General features: G+C 44.9%; 1 protein-coding gene across 1 annotated transcript in view; it reads right to left on the reverse strand.

Moving 5' to 3' along the window:
• The window catches only part of med8 (mediator complex subunit 8), a 31,785-nt gene that overhangs the window by 7,158 nt on the left and 9,887 nt on the right, over positions 1-14,740 (reverse strand). The window contains exons 2-5 of the mRNA XM_070886682.1: positions 11,755-11,876; positions 5,916-6,060; positions 3,441-3,581; positions 486-573 (exon numbers count right to left, since the gene is read on the reverse strand). Coding sequence (XP_070742783.1) covers positions 486-573; positions 3,441-3,581; positions 5,916-6,060; positions 11,755-11,876 — 496 coding nt within the window. The remainder of the gene's footprint in view (positions 1-485; positions 574-3,440; positions 3,582-5,915; positions 6,061-11,754; positions 11,877-14,740) is intronic.

Here is a 14,740-nt window from a genome sequence, read left to right on the forward strand (position 1 = left end):
ACAGGGGTGATTAGCCTTTTCTCTTGAGGGTGTTCTATTAGCAGATAGACAGCATAAAGAACCATTCTTGAGCAATAAAGAATCAGCAGTTGTAAAATAATTAAAATTATCTCCAAAGTTACCATTATAGCTCAGTTCAGGGACCCTCTTTTATTCAATAGCAAGTAACTTTTCCTCCAGAGATGCTGGGAGATATAGTAGCTCACCATTGACACAGTTTCAATGTTGCCACCATACTGGCTTCCCTCAATACCATTAACATGCCGATGGATGGCTTAAAATATTAAAATCCAGCCGTGAGACTTGGAATAAGGTGTAATGCTACACGCTTAATATTTTGATTCTCTCCTATGCTGTTAGGGACATCTCTCATAGATTTCAGAAGATTTTTCAGATGCTATTATGAAAATACATAGAAACAATTACAAAGCTTTCTTTTCCTTCCATTATATTTCCTTTATGATAGCAAAGGACCTGCTGTGTACCTCCACTCTCAGACTCGCGCTCCTCCCGAGTGTTGTTGAGTTTGTCAAGAAGGTTGCTGCACATTTTGTTCATTGACTGGACGTGTTTCTGCAGTGGAAGGAAAAAAAAGACAACTTATAAATAAACTTGGGAAATATTACTTAAAAAAAAATCAAATGTCAGAATTGACTACAGTAACCTCAATATCGTGCATTTAGCTAGTGTCCCTCATTTGCAAGAAGATACCTGAACAGGGTGGATAAAGGGGAACCAGTGGATGTGGTATATTTGGACTTCCAGAAGGCATTTGACAAGGTGCCGCATAAAAGGTTACTGCACAAGATAAAAGTTCACGGGGCTGGGGGTAATATATTAGCATGGAAAGAGGATTGACTAACGAACAGAAAACAGAGAGTCAGGATAAATGGTTCATTCTCAGGTTGGCAATCAGTAACTAGTGGGTGCAGCAGGGATCAGTGCAGGGACCCCAACTATTTACAATCTATATTAACGACTTGGAAGAAGGGATTGAGTGTAACGTAGCCAAGTTTGTTGATGATACGAAGATGGGAAGAAAAGCAATGTGTGAGGAGGGCACAAAAAAATCTGCAAAAGGACAGACAGGCTAAGTGAGTGGCCAAAAATTTTGGAAAGTGTGAGGTCATGCGCTTTGGCAGAAAAAAAACAAAGAGCAAGTTATTATTTAAATGGAGAAAAATTGCAAAGTGCTGCAGTACAGCGAGACCTGGGGGTACTTGTGCATGAAACACAAAAGGTTAGTATGCAGGTACAGCAAGTGATCAGTAAGGCCAATGGAATCTCGGCCTTTATTGCAAAAGGGATGGAGTATAAAAACAGGGAAGTCTTGCTACAGTTATACAGGGTATTGGTGAGGCCACACCTGGAATACTGCATACAGTTTTGGTTTCCATATTTACAAAAAGATATACTTGCTTTGGAGGCAGTTCAGAGAAGGTTCACTAGGTTGATTCCGGAGATGAGGGTTGAGCCTATACAGATTGGAATTCAGAAGAATGAGAGGTGATCTTGTCGAAAAGTGTAAGATTATGAGGGGGCTTGACAAGGTGGATGCAGAGAGGATGTTTCCATTAGGGGAGACAAGAACTAGGGGGCATAATCTTAGAGTTAGGGGCCGCCCATTTAAAACTGAGATGAGGAGGAATTTTCTCTCTCAGAGGGTTGTAAATCTGTTGAATTCGCTGCCTCAGAGAGCTGTGGAAGCAGGGACATTGAATAAATTTAAGACATAGACAGCTTCTTAACTGATAAGGGTTTAAGGGGTTATGGGGAGCGGGTAGGGAAGTGGACCTGAGTCCATGATCGGATCATAGAAACATCGAAAATAGGTGCAGGAGTAGGCCATTCGGCCCTTCGAGCCTGCACCACCATGCAATATGATCATGGCTGATCATGCAACTTCAGTACCCCATTCCTGCTTTCTCTCCATATCCCTTGATCCCTTTAGCCGTAAGGGCCACATCTAACTCCCTTTTGAATATATCTAATGAACTGGCCTCAACAACTTTCTGTGGTAGGGCATTCCACAGGTTCACAATTCTCTGAGTGAAGAAGTTTCTCCTTATCTCTGTCCTAAATAGCTTACCCTTATCAGCCATGATCATATTAAATGGCGGAGCCGGCTCGAGGAGCCGTATGGCCTATTCCTGCTCCTATTTTTTATGTTCTTATGCTTTGCAATAAGGAGGAAAAGTACTGAGTGAGCACAACAGCAGAAAGGCAGAAATAAATGGAGGTGCTGGAATGAGGAACCGAAGACATGATCAAAGAGAAGAGTTTGGAGGTGTTTTATTTTACAGCAAGTAGGGAGGGGATAGGGAACTGGGTAGTGAGTTCTAGATGGCAATGAATGAGTGGAGCTGAGTGAATGAAGAGAAAGCTAGTTTGCAGAGGACACAAGGCAGGAGATCAAAAAAGATAGCTAGAGATTGCAAAGCAAGGATACATGCTGTGGCACAGGGAGCTGGTGAATCTTGCCGATGCTTGGGAATGTTGAAAGTGTGAGACTTATCGTGGGGGAGAATGTGGGCTGTGAATGCTTTGGATAAGTTGAAGTATCAGATTGAGGTAGATGAGGCCAGTTTAGATGGCAATTAAGAAGTCTAGCCTTGAATGATAAAGGCATAGAGTTGGGTTTCAGCAGCAGAAAGGAAGGAGCCAGCTGGTGGAAGAAAGTGGTTTTAGTATAGTAGAAACAAAGTTGTTCATTGCATTCAGCAGTAGGCAAACCTATACTCAATGTACATGGAGATGCTAGCTGTGGTGGTTATTGAGATAGAATACAGAAGGCCATTCAGCACATCTTGTCTGTGCCGGCTCTTTGAAAGAGCTATCCAATTAGTCCCACTCCCTTGTTCTTTCCCCAAAGCCCTGCAATGTTTTCCTTTTCAAGCACAGGGTATACTGTATATCCAATTCCCTTTTGAAAGTAACTATAGAATCTGTTTGCACCACCATTTCAGGCCACCACCCTTCATTCAGTTCAACGAAGATGCAGGGAATAGGTGAATGTCAAATGAGAATGATTTAAATACATTAGATAAAATGTTTAAAATTTAGTAAAAATTATAATTGCCACAATCTTTCCTACCTCTACATGCAGATGATCAATGAAGTTCCAGCCCTTAAATTCACCTTTTTGGCTGCTTAGTCCTCTTCTCCGCCTTTGCAACAACTACCCTCACCCCCCTCCCCCCAGCCCCTCAACCTGACACGTGGAGACTTTTCCTTATTTATATCAAATTATCTGCAGTGGTGTCGCTCTGTGGTCTTCACGTAGCACCGTTTGATTGATCATGTTGGACATGATTACCATCTCAACTGCTTGTGATTTCTTCAGGTGGCCAGCTGTCATTTGCTGCTTGCAGCTAGCCACTTCTACCTGGATGTTTTGATTACAAGCAAACCAGTATCTCTAAACACAAATGAAGCCATACCTGAGCTACATCAGGTGCAAGGCGTGCTGCCTCTGCACTCAGTTGCTTCTCCTGTTCTTCTACCTCTGGATCTGGTTTAGTCCGGAGATGATCCGGAACTACCTCATGACTAAAAACAGGAACTCGACCCTCTGTTAGCTTCTATGAAAATAAGGCAATGAATCAGCAAACAAGGTCATAGATGTTGAAGCACTTCTGACACTTCTCCAGCTTCCTAGGTTAAAAGGTGTAATTTTATTTTAAAATTCAGTATTTCTCTGCAAACAGGCATGCTCTCCTGCTACCTGTATAATGTAACCCCCCCTCCACCCACCCTCATGTTATGCCACCCTCAAAGGTTAATTAGTTTAAGCACTTAATTTTGGATTTTCAACTGCCCCAAACTGAATTAACACAAAGAGTGAATTCACATTTATCCTGAGGATGTCACATAACACTTTACAGCCAATGAATTGATTTTAAAGTTTGATCGCTGTTGTTTTCTGGGCAAGTTTGGCAGCTAATTTTCAGACTGCAAGGTCCCACAAACAACGAGTTTTGGCTAGTACATAAGAGAGAACTCTCCTGCTCTTTTTCGAATAATGCCATGGGATCCTTTACAGTGACCCGAGTGAGCGATCAGGGCCTCGGCTTAACAACTCATCTGAAAGATGGCATTGCCGACACTGCAGCACTCCCTCAGTACGGTGGTCAGTCTAGATTATAAGCTCAAATCTTGGACTGGGGCTTGAAACTGTGGCTTTCTGACTCTGAGGCGAGTGCTACAACGGAACCAAACTCTCACTATTTGTTATTTCTCTTTGAAGGGAAAAAAACTGTAATCAGCAGTGTAAAATATTGTAGCCTTCACAGCTACCAATTGTGTGTGTCTGGAGTTTTGTTTTTAATAACTTTAATAATGCATTGCCAGCTAAAAATGTTTCCTGTATTGTTTCAAGTCAATAAATGTTGATATGAGTGAAAATGGCCAGGTGATAAGTTCCAAATCAACCTACTAGAGGTGCAGATTCTGAAGTTGGAAAAGAGGCAAGGTACCCCAGAGGGCTGTGAATGCTCAGTTGTTGAGTATATTCAAGGCAGAGATCGATAGATTTTTGGATATTAAGGGAATCAAGGGATATGGGGATAGCGTGGAAAGGTGGAGTTGAGGTAGAAGATCAGCTACGATCTTGCTGAATGGCGGAGCAGGCTTGAAGGGACGAATTTCCAGATAACTTTATTAGAAGTACAATAGGATGTTTCCATGCTGTGATCTAATATTACGGGAATCTGTGCTATTATTGCTTTTATTAAATTCATTGACAGCACTACAAAGGAATGAGGGTAGAAGACAACAGAATCTTTCAATGTTCAGCAGTTCTCCTGGGATTGGAACACACTATTGGACTTAATGAGCATTCGGCTTCACATTACAAGCAATTCTCTCGGCTTAAAACAAGGTGTTGTGTCATTTCAAGAGCCTACAAGGAGGAACTGGGAGAACAGGTAACTTTTCAGAACGACTACCGACATTTCTGTGGTGCTGCTCAAGTACAGGAACATGTGCCAAAGTACTTTGCATTGAGGACAAAAATGCTGGATTTTAAGTAGCCATTCTAGATATGTATTATAAATTACTACTTATAATGTATACCGTTTGCCTCTATAAATTATTTAATTGTAAATAAATAATTAATTTAGTCCGTATGGAGTTGGCCCAGCACTTGATAGTTTCCATCTTTCGAGACTGAAGATATAATGAGAATCTTACATAATTTATGGAAAGCACTTTACTGCAATCAGAATTAATTATCAAACCTGGGCTGTACAAGCGTGCAAGACTAAAAGCTAAAGGGATAAATTTCAAATGCAGTCATTTATGGAAGCTAACATCAGGCTGATTGAATGGGAAAACCTATAATGCTAATCTTGCGCTGCCTGTATACTGAGCATACGCGGGCAGTGAACTAAAGGCTCACATTCTCAACTTTGCTCATGTCAGATTGTCACGGCAAACTCTCTGCCCCCATTACCACACCAACCCCACCCCAATTCAACCAGGGTTTGAGGCTCAGGATGCTCACATTGTAACTTCTTCAGATCCCAGCGTAATCAAATCTCTCCTTTTCTGTTTGAATCTGGAGGCAAAATTGCTGCCGTGAATACAAATAAGGATAGAGTTTCTCTCTGATCATTGCTAGTCCGTTATATTGCTTCATTCTCAAGATAGCTTTCCGCTATACTGGCTTTTCTTTTTAAATGGGGTACACAACCCTTCCTGCAAATCAGTTACTCAGCATTAACGCATGCTGCTCGTAAACCAAGGGTACAGATGGAATCCAACCATACCTGGAACACTCACCCCCCTGCAGATATTCTCCATTGATATTTTGTGAAAGACTGCTTAACAGTGTCTTGGACAGTGAAGAACTGGGTTTGAGATGTCCCTGGTCTTAGCAAAGTAATATAGTAGACTCAACTGCATTCACAACTTACCATTAATTCATCATCACGGTCAGGAGAAAGCAGTAATGGGATGATGACCTGATTTCTTAGGAGTGGCGTTTTATCGTTTCTCAGGAGCTTGTTCAAGGTGTTCAGTTGCCCGGATACCAGGGCGAAGTTATCCAAGACTGAGGGCCTGGAAGTGGATGCAACACACATTAGGCAAAGATAGTTGCAGGAGACTATCCAAAGGTAGGAAAAGACTGGAATAAAAACAAAAAATGCTGGAAATACAGCAGATCCGTCAGAATCTGAAGCTAGCAAATCTAGATTAAAATTTTGATGCAGATCCTCAGTCAAAATTGGAAACTGGAAGATGAGGATCCAGACAGTAAGAATGCTAAATAGAGTAAGCTTTTTTGGGGCTTGAGCTCAGCCCAAGACTAATGGGCTAAAACTTTTTTCTCTCTATTCCCTTTTGGTATCTGAAGTAAAATAAGCTTGTACCACCCCTTTATAGGGCTGAACACAATGTGGAGAGAAGGAAGGACAATTGATAGAAGCCAAGGGCCCAAGTTTCAAGCCGCGCCTAGAACGGCGCAGTCCCGACCTGGACGCCCGTTTTTCGCGCCACAAAGTGCGCCTAAAAAAAACCTATGTATTCTCCACCTCCCTGCAGGTCCTCTGGCCCTAGGCGCGGCGCAGCAGGAGCTGTAGGGGGCGGAGCCAGGTCCCTGCACTGAAAACAGTGCCGGGACCTCTGCACATGCGCGCTACAGTGGGCACGCAAGTGCAGTAGCTCCAGGCGCCCGAAACTGTGTGGGAGGGGCCCGAAGCACCCAGCCCCTAGCCCTGGCCGAATGGCCTCACTGGGGCTGCGTGAATAAGGCTACTCCCACGGCCAGCTCCTGCTTCCTCCCGACCCGACTCCTGCTTCCCGCCCCCCCGCCCCCCACTCCCCCCCCACCCCTGGACCGGACCCGACACCCCCCCCCCCCGCCCCTGGACCGGACCCGACAGCCCCCCCCCCCCCCCACCGGACCCGACACCCACCCCCCCCACCGGACCCGACACCCCCCCGCCCGCCCCTGGACCGGACCCGACAGCCCCCCCCCACACCGGACCCGACACCCACCCCCCCCACCGGACCCGACACCCGCTTCCCCCCCCGCCTCCGGACTGGATCCGACCTGATCTCCCTCCCCCCGACCTGACCTCCCTCTCCCTGACCCGAACCGAACCGACCTCCCTCCCACCGACCCCCCGACCCGACCCAACGCCACCACCTGTAAATCTGGTGCTGGGGACGGGCCCTGCCCGAAATCTCGGCCCTGGCCCGTTCAGCCTCCCTCCCCCCTTCTCCTTCCCTCCCCACCCCCCCAATCTATTTCCCCCCCCCAATCTCCTTCCTCGCCCCCAATCTCCTTCTCCCCCCACCCAATCCCCTTCTCCCCCCCAATCTCCTTCTCCCCCCCCCAATCTCCTTTCTTCCCCCTTCCCCTTCTCCTTTCTTCCTCCCTCCCCCTTCTCCCCCATCCCTCCCCCTTCCCTCCCTCTGCTCCCCCCCCCCTCCCCCTCCTCTCGCTGTCAGAAACACAGACACTGACAGACAGAGAATGAGAGACACACTGACAGACAGAGAGATAGAGACACTGACAGAGACACACTGAGGGGGGCATCCCAGCACGCTGTTGGAGGGCTCCCGGTGCTGCAGTCGGTAAGTAGAAAATGTTTTATTTATTGATTTAAAAAAAAAAATTATTTCTTATTAATTTTTTTGATTGATTTTTTGGTTGATTTATTGATGTATTTATCATTTATTATTGATGATGGCTCTTTATTTGTAAAACTGAAGTGTTTAATGTTTGTAAACTTCCCTTTAAACAACCCCCCACCATTCCCTACGCCTAATTTTCTAAAATGTAGACAAGGTTTTTTCGAGCGTACAAAAATCTTCACTTACTCCATTCTAAGTTAGTTTGGAGTAAGTTTTCACTCACGAAACTTTGAAATCAGACGCAAGTGGCTGGACACGCCCCCTTTTGAAAATAAATTCTGTTCCAAAGTGAAACTGTTCTAACTGACTAGAACTGGAGCAAACTAAATGAAGAGAATTCCGATTTCTAAGGTACTCCGTTCTACACCAGTTGCTCCTAAAAATCAGGAGCAAATCTTGTGGAAACTTGGGGCCCAAAAGTCAGATATTCTGACCCCCGTTGAAAAACACAAAAAGTGGTTGGCTGATTGAATATCGAATATGCTAACAACAGTATTGCCAACCGATGGAATGGCAAGAGACGTGATTTTGGATTGAAACTAAGCTTCACTCACAATGTCACGATGGAATGCCCAAATTTCGTGAGTTTTTGGGAAGAAAAATGTATGCAATTTGTGCATGTACTTTGGACTTTCCTACTGTCCCCATTGAAAACGGTATATTCTAAATACTCCTTAGACCAGTGCAACTGGAAAGGAAGGTATGGGGCTGGCTTGTTTTACCATCGTCAGTTAAAATCCTCGACTTCATTATGATATTTCGGTAACAACTCAGGAATGGGACAAGTTTGTATTAAACTGCTTTAGTAATGGCGCCCTCTACCCTACAGTGTCTGCACTTTGCTGGTGTCAACTTTTTCGCCAGAAAATTTGCAGTAACTTTTTTTTCAGCAGACATGATTTGAAAGCAATACATTTGTAAATGTTTCGGGTTTACATGGTGAGTAATGAAGGGTTTTGACCAATGTTCCCTGTAAGCTGCGCTTTGTCCTGCACGGCTTGTTTCTTTTAATGCGCGGCCCCTTTAAATTTCTGCATATGCGGGTAATTGCAATAGAAAATCCGGTGAGCTTCCTGTGCGGGACCTTTCCCATTAGAGGGAACATTTGTTTTGGCTCTCTCTCTCTTAAATTGACTACATTCAAAAATAGCAACAGAAAATCAACACTGCGTTCCCAACTCAAATAAATATATAAAGTGTTTAAGCTTTTAATATAAGATGTTGCCCGTCAAGACTAATCCGATGAATCTTGTGAACATTATTCTGTGGCTAGGAATATATGCGCGACTATGTTTCCATAGGAACAGGAGTAGGCCATTCAGCCCCTCAAGCCTGTTCCGCCATTCAATGAGATTATAGCTGATCTGCGACTTAATTCCATATACCCACCTTTGGCCCATATCCCTTAATACCGTTAGTTATCAAAAAGCTATCAATCTCCGATTTAAAATTAATTGATCTAGCATCAATTGCCATTTTTGGAAGAGAGTTCCGAACTTCTACCATCCTCTGTGTGTAGAAGTGTTTCCTAATTTCATTCCCGAGAGGTCTGGCTCTAATTTTTAGACTATGCCCCCTAGTCCTAGAATCCCCAACCAGTGGAAATAGTTTCTCTCTATCTACCCTATCTGTTCCCCTAAATATCTTGAAACAAGTATTTTCCACTGATCATATTTGTTGCAAAGAACAGCTTAGCACCCGTTCAAATCTATTAGATTTTACTCCCCCCACATTCCCACCTCACCATTCCTGAACGCTATTTGTTGTTAGTCCGCATTACTTAGATGGGCAAGCTGATTTCAATTCATATCTAGAACATAACGGTGACTTGGCGCATAGGTTTTCTGTCATTGAATGTGATGGATATAAATTTTGATCTGTAATCTCTCATGTTGAGTTTCTAATCTCAGTTGTACCACTGTGACAGTGATTCTAGCTGAGATCAGGCACATCCACAAATAAGTGGAATCAAAAGGACAGCTACCTCCAGGTTGTTCTCATGCAACTCCTAGGACTATATTTTCTTCCTTTGCTAAGTTTAATAGAGGAATATGAAGTGTGTATGAATCTTTCATATCTGCCTTTTTCACTTAAATTAGTGAATGGATGAAAATATATCTCCTGGCATTTAATGTTGATGAGTTGAAAATGTAAATGTTTTCAATTTTTTCATCCAAGCCGTAGTGGAATCATTAAAATTTGGTGGTAAAACCCTCCACCATCTTGATGTACAATGTACAGGAAGGTATTCTGCTCCTGAAATTTAACGCATCTTTGCTCACACACCAGTCATGTAATAAACCTTGTGATTTAACCTAAAATATATCCAGTGTTTGCCACATTTATTATTAGCGTTGCACGATTAAATTTTAAATATGCTATTGAAGTAAAGTTTCACCCAAAGATTAAATAAAGCCACTAATGAGGTTTATGAACAAACTGTCGATCTATATTGGTCTATGTTTGAAAAAAAATAGCAACAATGATTTCTTAGCAAATCTCATGATGTTTAAGATTTTGTCTCATGATTTATGAGACGGTGGGGTTTGCATCAATGTTACTGTGCAGCAGTTTGGAGGTCCCGTGCAGGCCGCTCAGCGGCTTTTCAATGGCAAAACCGCTGATGCTCGGAAATCTGAATGGGCCGTGCAGCCCATTAAAGGGGCCGCACACCCAAAATAAATGAGCAGGAACATTGGTTGGCATTACTGTGATAAGTGGCTTAGTGGCGGCTTGAGAGCCGAAATTCGTTCGGGCCTAGTGCGGTCAGGATAACCAGATTGACCTAACTCTAAAGGTTGTAGGCTATAATAAAAAAAGTAAGTTTAAAGAAAAAAAACCTGCCTGAATGTGGAGCCGGAAAGAGCAGGCCACTGCTTGATGCTGCTCACCCCCTTACCGGACCCACCTTTGGTGGATGCTGGCCGATTTTGTTGGCTCCTTGCAATGGACAAGCTGCTTCTGAGGCCACGACTGGTGCCCACAGCTCGCCAGTAATAAACAAGACAGACCGGAGGACCAGTTTGTCCTGGTCCTGCTGCCGGCCTTTAGAGGTTTGATCCCATTTTTAGAGCAACATGTTTGATGCAGTATAAAACTCCCACTAAGTTGCCCTAACAAGCGCCATCAGGGCAGGAGCGGCCGGGTGATGCTCAATAAAATTCCATCTAATGTGTCCCAACAAAATGTTACAACCTCAACCTCTGAGGTCCCCTATTGCACTAGTTCAGCATTTTTGTTTCTCACATCAACCATCATCGAACTTCTTCAGGCTAGGTTGCCAATTGTGGAGATGTGTGAAGTTTAGTAACATGGAGTTAATAGGAACTAGCTGAGATAATATCAAGCTCATTTTACTACAGGCGATAATGGAATTTTTCAGCACCTCTTGGGCTGGACTCCACTAGAATTAGTACTAGAAATGAAAGACTATAATTCCACTAGACTGTATCATCACGTGCTCTTACATTCTGAATGATTTTGAATGTATGTGTTTCATCAAAAATAATTACAAAAGCGCGAGTTTATTCTTATGATAGATTGTGAAAAGCAATTTGAATTCACTAAAGATTTATGATTGGTTGGTGGCAAAAATTTTAGACTGAATTAACCGAGACCATTGAAATGGGAAATTAGCCATATTAAGAAAACAATGCAGTTAAGTCGTTTTGTCACTATTAGACGTGTACCCAATGTCCTGAGTTGTGGTGTGTATGAGTCTCGCTGTAACATTATGCGGTTGAAATTCCTCAGTGCTATTTTAGTGCACTAGTCAATGTATTTGTATCAAACGCATGTGTGCGCTGCTTTATTAAAAAAGTTAACCTAGTGAGGAATTTCAGCCACCATAAGCAGCAGTACTTTGTCCTTGTTCTGCCAGCCGAGTGACTTAATGATGCCAAGTGCGCAGGTTCAAAATCTAACAACTCATACACAACCCTATTTCAGCAGAACTGCATAACTCAGTAACTCCCCAACATCAGCAGTCAATACAGCTCCTATACACCCTTACCTTCAGGCAAATTCAAGGACATACATGCGATCCTGTGGCACAGGCACTTGCACAGTATAGTAGAGAGAGAAGGAAGCGTTTCTTCCAAGGGGGCATCTTACCAGTTCATTCGGTCGAATTCATTCTCCAGTTTGAGGATGAAAGCTGCCAAGGAGCTTTTCAGATCGGCCACCCGGCTGATAATTGCGTCCACAGATGCCTCCAGCTGCTTTTCTTCTTGCAACTAGGAAAGGTTAACATTGAACTTTTAATAAGATATTGCATTTTTACAAAACAATTCACTCTGCACAGCATTTCCTCCAGTTGCACTGAGTAACTGTCAAGGCGTTTGCAGCAAGTGAGCTCAAAGCATGAAATTGGGGCCATCTTATTAATTAAAAAAATCTCAATAAGCAAGTAAGCATGTTCAGAAAATAGAGAGCAGATTTAGGCATGTATTAAACTATTTTTTTTGCCCAATGTCTTCCGTCCTCCTCTCCTGAAAATGTTGGCTCATTCTTGGATGACACCATGGGAGCTGCTTGCCTTCGGGTATCTTATGAGAGTGCCCTTCTTCACTTACAAAGGTTTAGTCAGTGAGTGCTGCCAAGCTCTTTGACTGTGGGGGCACCACACTAAGTGCATCCCTGTCCTCACTCTATATTCTCGCATGCGCTTTCCAACACGAGTTACTGTGTAGTGATAAGACTTGGGAACGGTGGATAATATTCTCTCCCTAGCCCTCAAAGATTAGGACAAATTATGGCAACTGCCTTCAGCCAGCTTGGTTAACATGGAACACGCTACCTGAAATGCAGCTCATGCTTGACAATATAAAGTGCCTCGAAGAACAAGACTCACCTCAGGGTTCGGTCTTGGTAGTTGGTACACATGGGGGTATCTGCCAGTGCAACTGCGAGTATCTAAACGTTGAGCCCAGATGCATCACTTCATCCCTTATTGCCGCCTCCAGAAACATCACCATGCCAATACCATCCAATGATTTTACATACTGGTCAATGACCTTGTATAGATACCACTATTAAGGTCGTTGTTTACTCTCAGACACACTACTCCCTCAAAATGTGTCCGGCACAACCGCTGATACTTTCTGTTATCCCCTGAGCTTTTATAGTGCCTTAATCCACAAAGAATCCAAACACATACAACTTTTTCACTGATTCCTGCTATGGCTCCTAGTGTTGTATAGTGAGACTCACTTCACTGCCAGACACTCATCGTATTAAAACCCTTGGGTATAACAATCCATGAAAATTGCGCACTCAATATAAAACCACTGAAGGGAATTATATTCTCCGTATGCCACAAATAATGATGATAAGTTCATTGACACTCTCCTGTCATGTCTCGGAAAAACAATAAGATGTTTTGGTTTAAAAATGTGAAACTTTTTGATGAATTTCACTCTTTATGTTTAAATGAATCAATTTCACAGTTTCTGATAATGAGCCTCATTGCTGACAACTCCCCGCTGTTTACCAACATCCCGCACATTTACACTTGCAGCGTTTAACATTATTTGTATAAAGAATTTAACACTCTGTCAGCCATGGCTCAGTGGGTAACATACTCGCTTCTGAGCCAGAGGTTGTGGGTTCAAATCCCACTCCAGATACTTAAGCACAATCTAGGCCGACACTCCAGTGCAGTACTGAGGGAGAGCTGTGCTGTCGGAGGTGCCGTCTTTCGATTGAGATATTAAAGCGAGGCCCTATCTGCTCTCACGGATGGACGTAAAAGACACTATTTTGAAAAAGAACAGGGGAGTTATCCCCGGTATCACTGCCAATATTTATCTCTTAATCAACATAACAGAAGGCATGTTATCTGGTCCTTATCACATTGTTTTATGTGCAATTTGGCTTCCGCATCTCTCTCCCTCCCCCTCCCCTCACATTCTCCCTCCTCCCCTCACACGCTCCCTCCCCCTCCTCTCCCTCCCCTTACACTCTCCCACCCCTCACACCACCACCTCTCCCACCTCACACTCTCCGCTCCCTCCTCCTCCTCCCCTCACACGCTCCCTCCTCCCCTCACACGCTTCCTCCTCTCCCTCCCATCCCCCCTCCTCTCCCTCCCCTCACATCCCCCCTCCTTTCCCTCACCTCACACTCTCCCTTCCCTCCCCTCCCCTCACACCCTCCCTCCTCTCCCTCCCCTCCCTTTCCCCCCACACACTCCCTCTTCTTCCCCTCACACTATCCCCCCCCCCGGCCCCCAACCTTTCCACTCACTCTCCATCACTCACTATAATTCCCTCACTCTCGCTTTCACACACTCTATCCATCTCACTCACTATCTCTCCCTTTCTCAACTCTTTCTCGCCCACTCTCTCCCTCCCCTCACGCACTCCCTCTCCCTCCTTCCTCTCACACGCTCCCTCCTCCTCCTCACACGCTCCCTCCTCCTCCTCCTCTCCTCACACTCCCCCTCCCCCTCTCCTCACACTCCCCATCCCCTCTCCTCACACTCCCCATCCCCTCACACACTCCCTCTCCCTGTCCCGCTCTTCCCCCTCCCACCCCCATCTCCCTCTCTCCCATCCTTTCCACTCACTCTCCCTCACTCACTTACTAACACTCCCTCACTCTCACACACTCCATCCGTCTCTCACTCCCTATCTCAACTCTTTCTCGTCCACTCTCTCCCTCCCCTCACACTCTCCATTCCCTCGCTCCCCCTTCATTCCCTCTCTTCCCCCCCTCCCGCCGTTTTCTCTCCCTCTCCCCTCCCCTCCCTCCTCTTCCCCTCCCCTCCCTCCTCTTCCCCTCCCCTCCCTCCTCTTCCCCTCCCCCCCCTCCTCTTCCCCTCCCCATCTCCCTCTCCCCCATCTCTCCCTCCTCCCTCCCTTTCAGCTCTCTTCCCACCACCTCTCTCTCCCCCTCTCTACTCGCCTGCTTCTCCCCCCACACCCACCTCACACTCCTGTCTCTCCCCCCACCTCTCCCCTTACTCTCCTCCCACCTCTCCCCTTACTCTCCTCACACTCTCACTCCCGCTCCTTCACTCACTCACTCCTGTTCCTTCACTCACTCACTCTCGTTCCTTCACTCACTCCCACACCCTCTCACTCCCACATCCTCTCAC

The sequence above is a fragment of the Pristiophorus japonicus genome, chromosome 8 (assembly GCF_044704955.1).
Source record: "Pristiophorus japonicus isolate sPriJap1 chromosome 8, sPriJap1.hap1, whole genome shotgun sequence".
Lineage (NCBI taxonomy): Eukaryota > Metazoa > Chordata > Chondrichthyes > Pristiophoridae > Pristiophorus > Pristiophorus japonicus.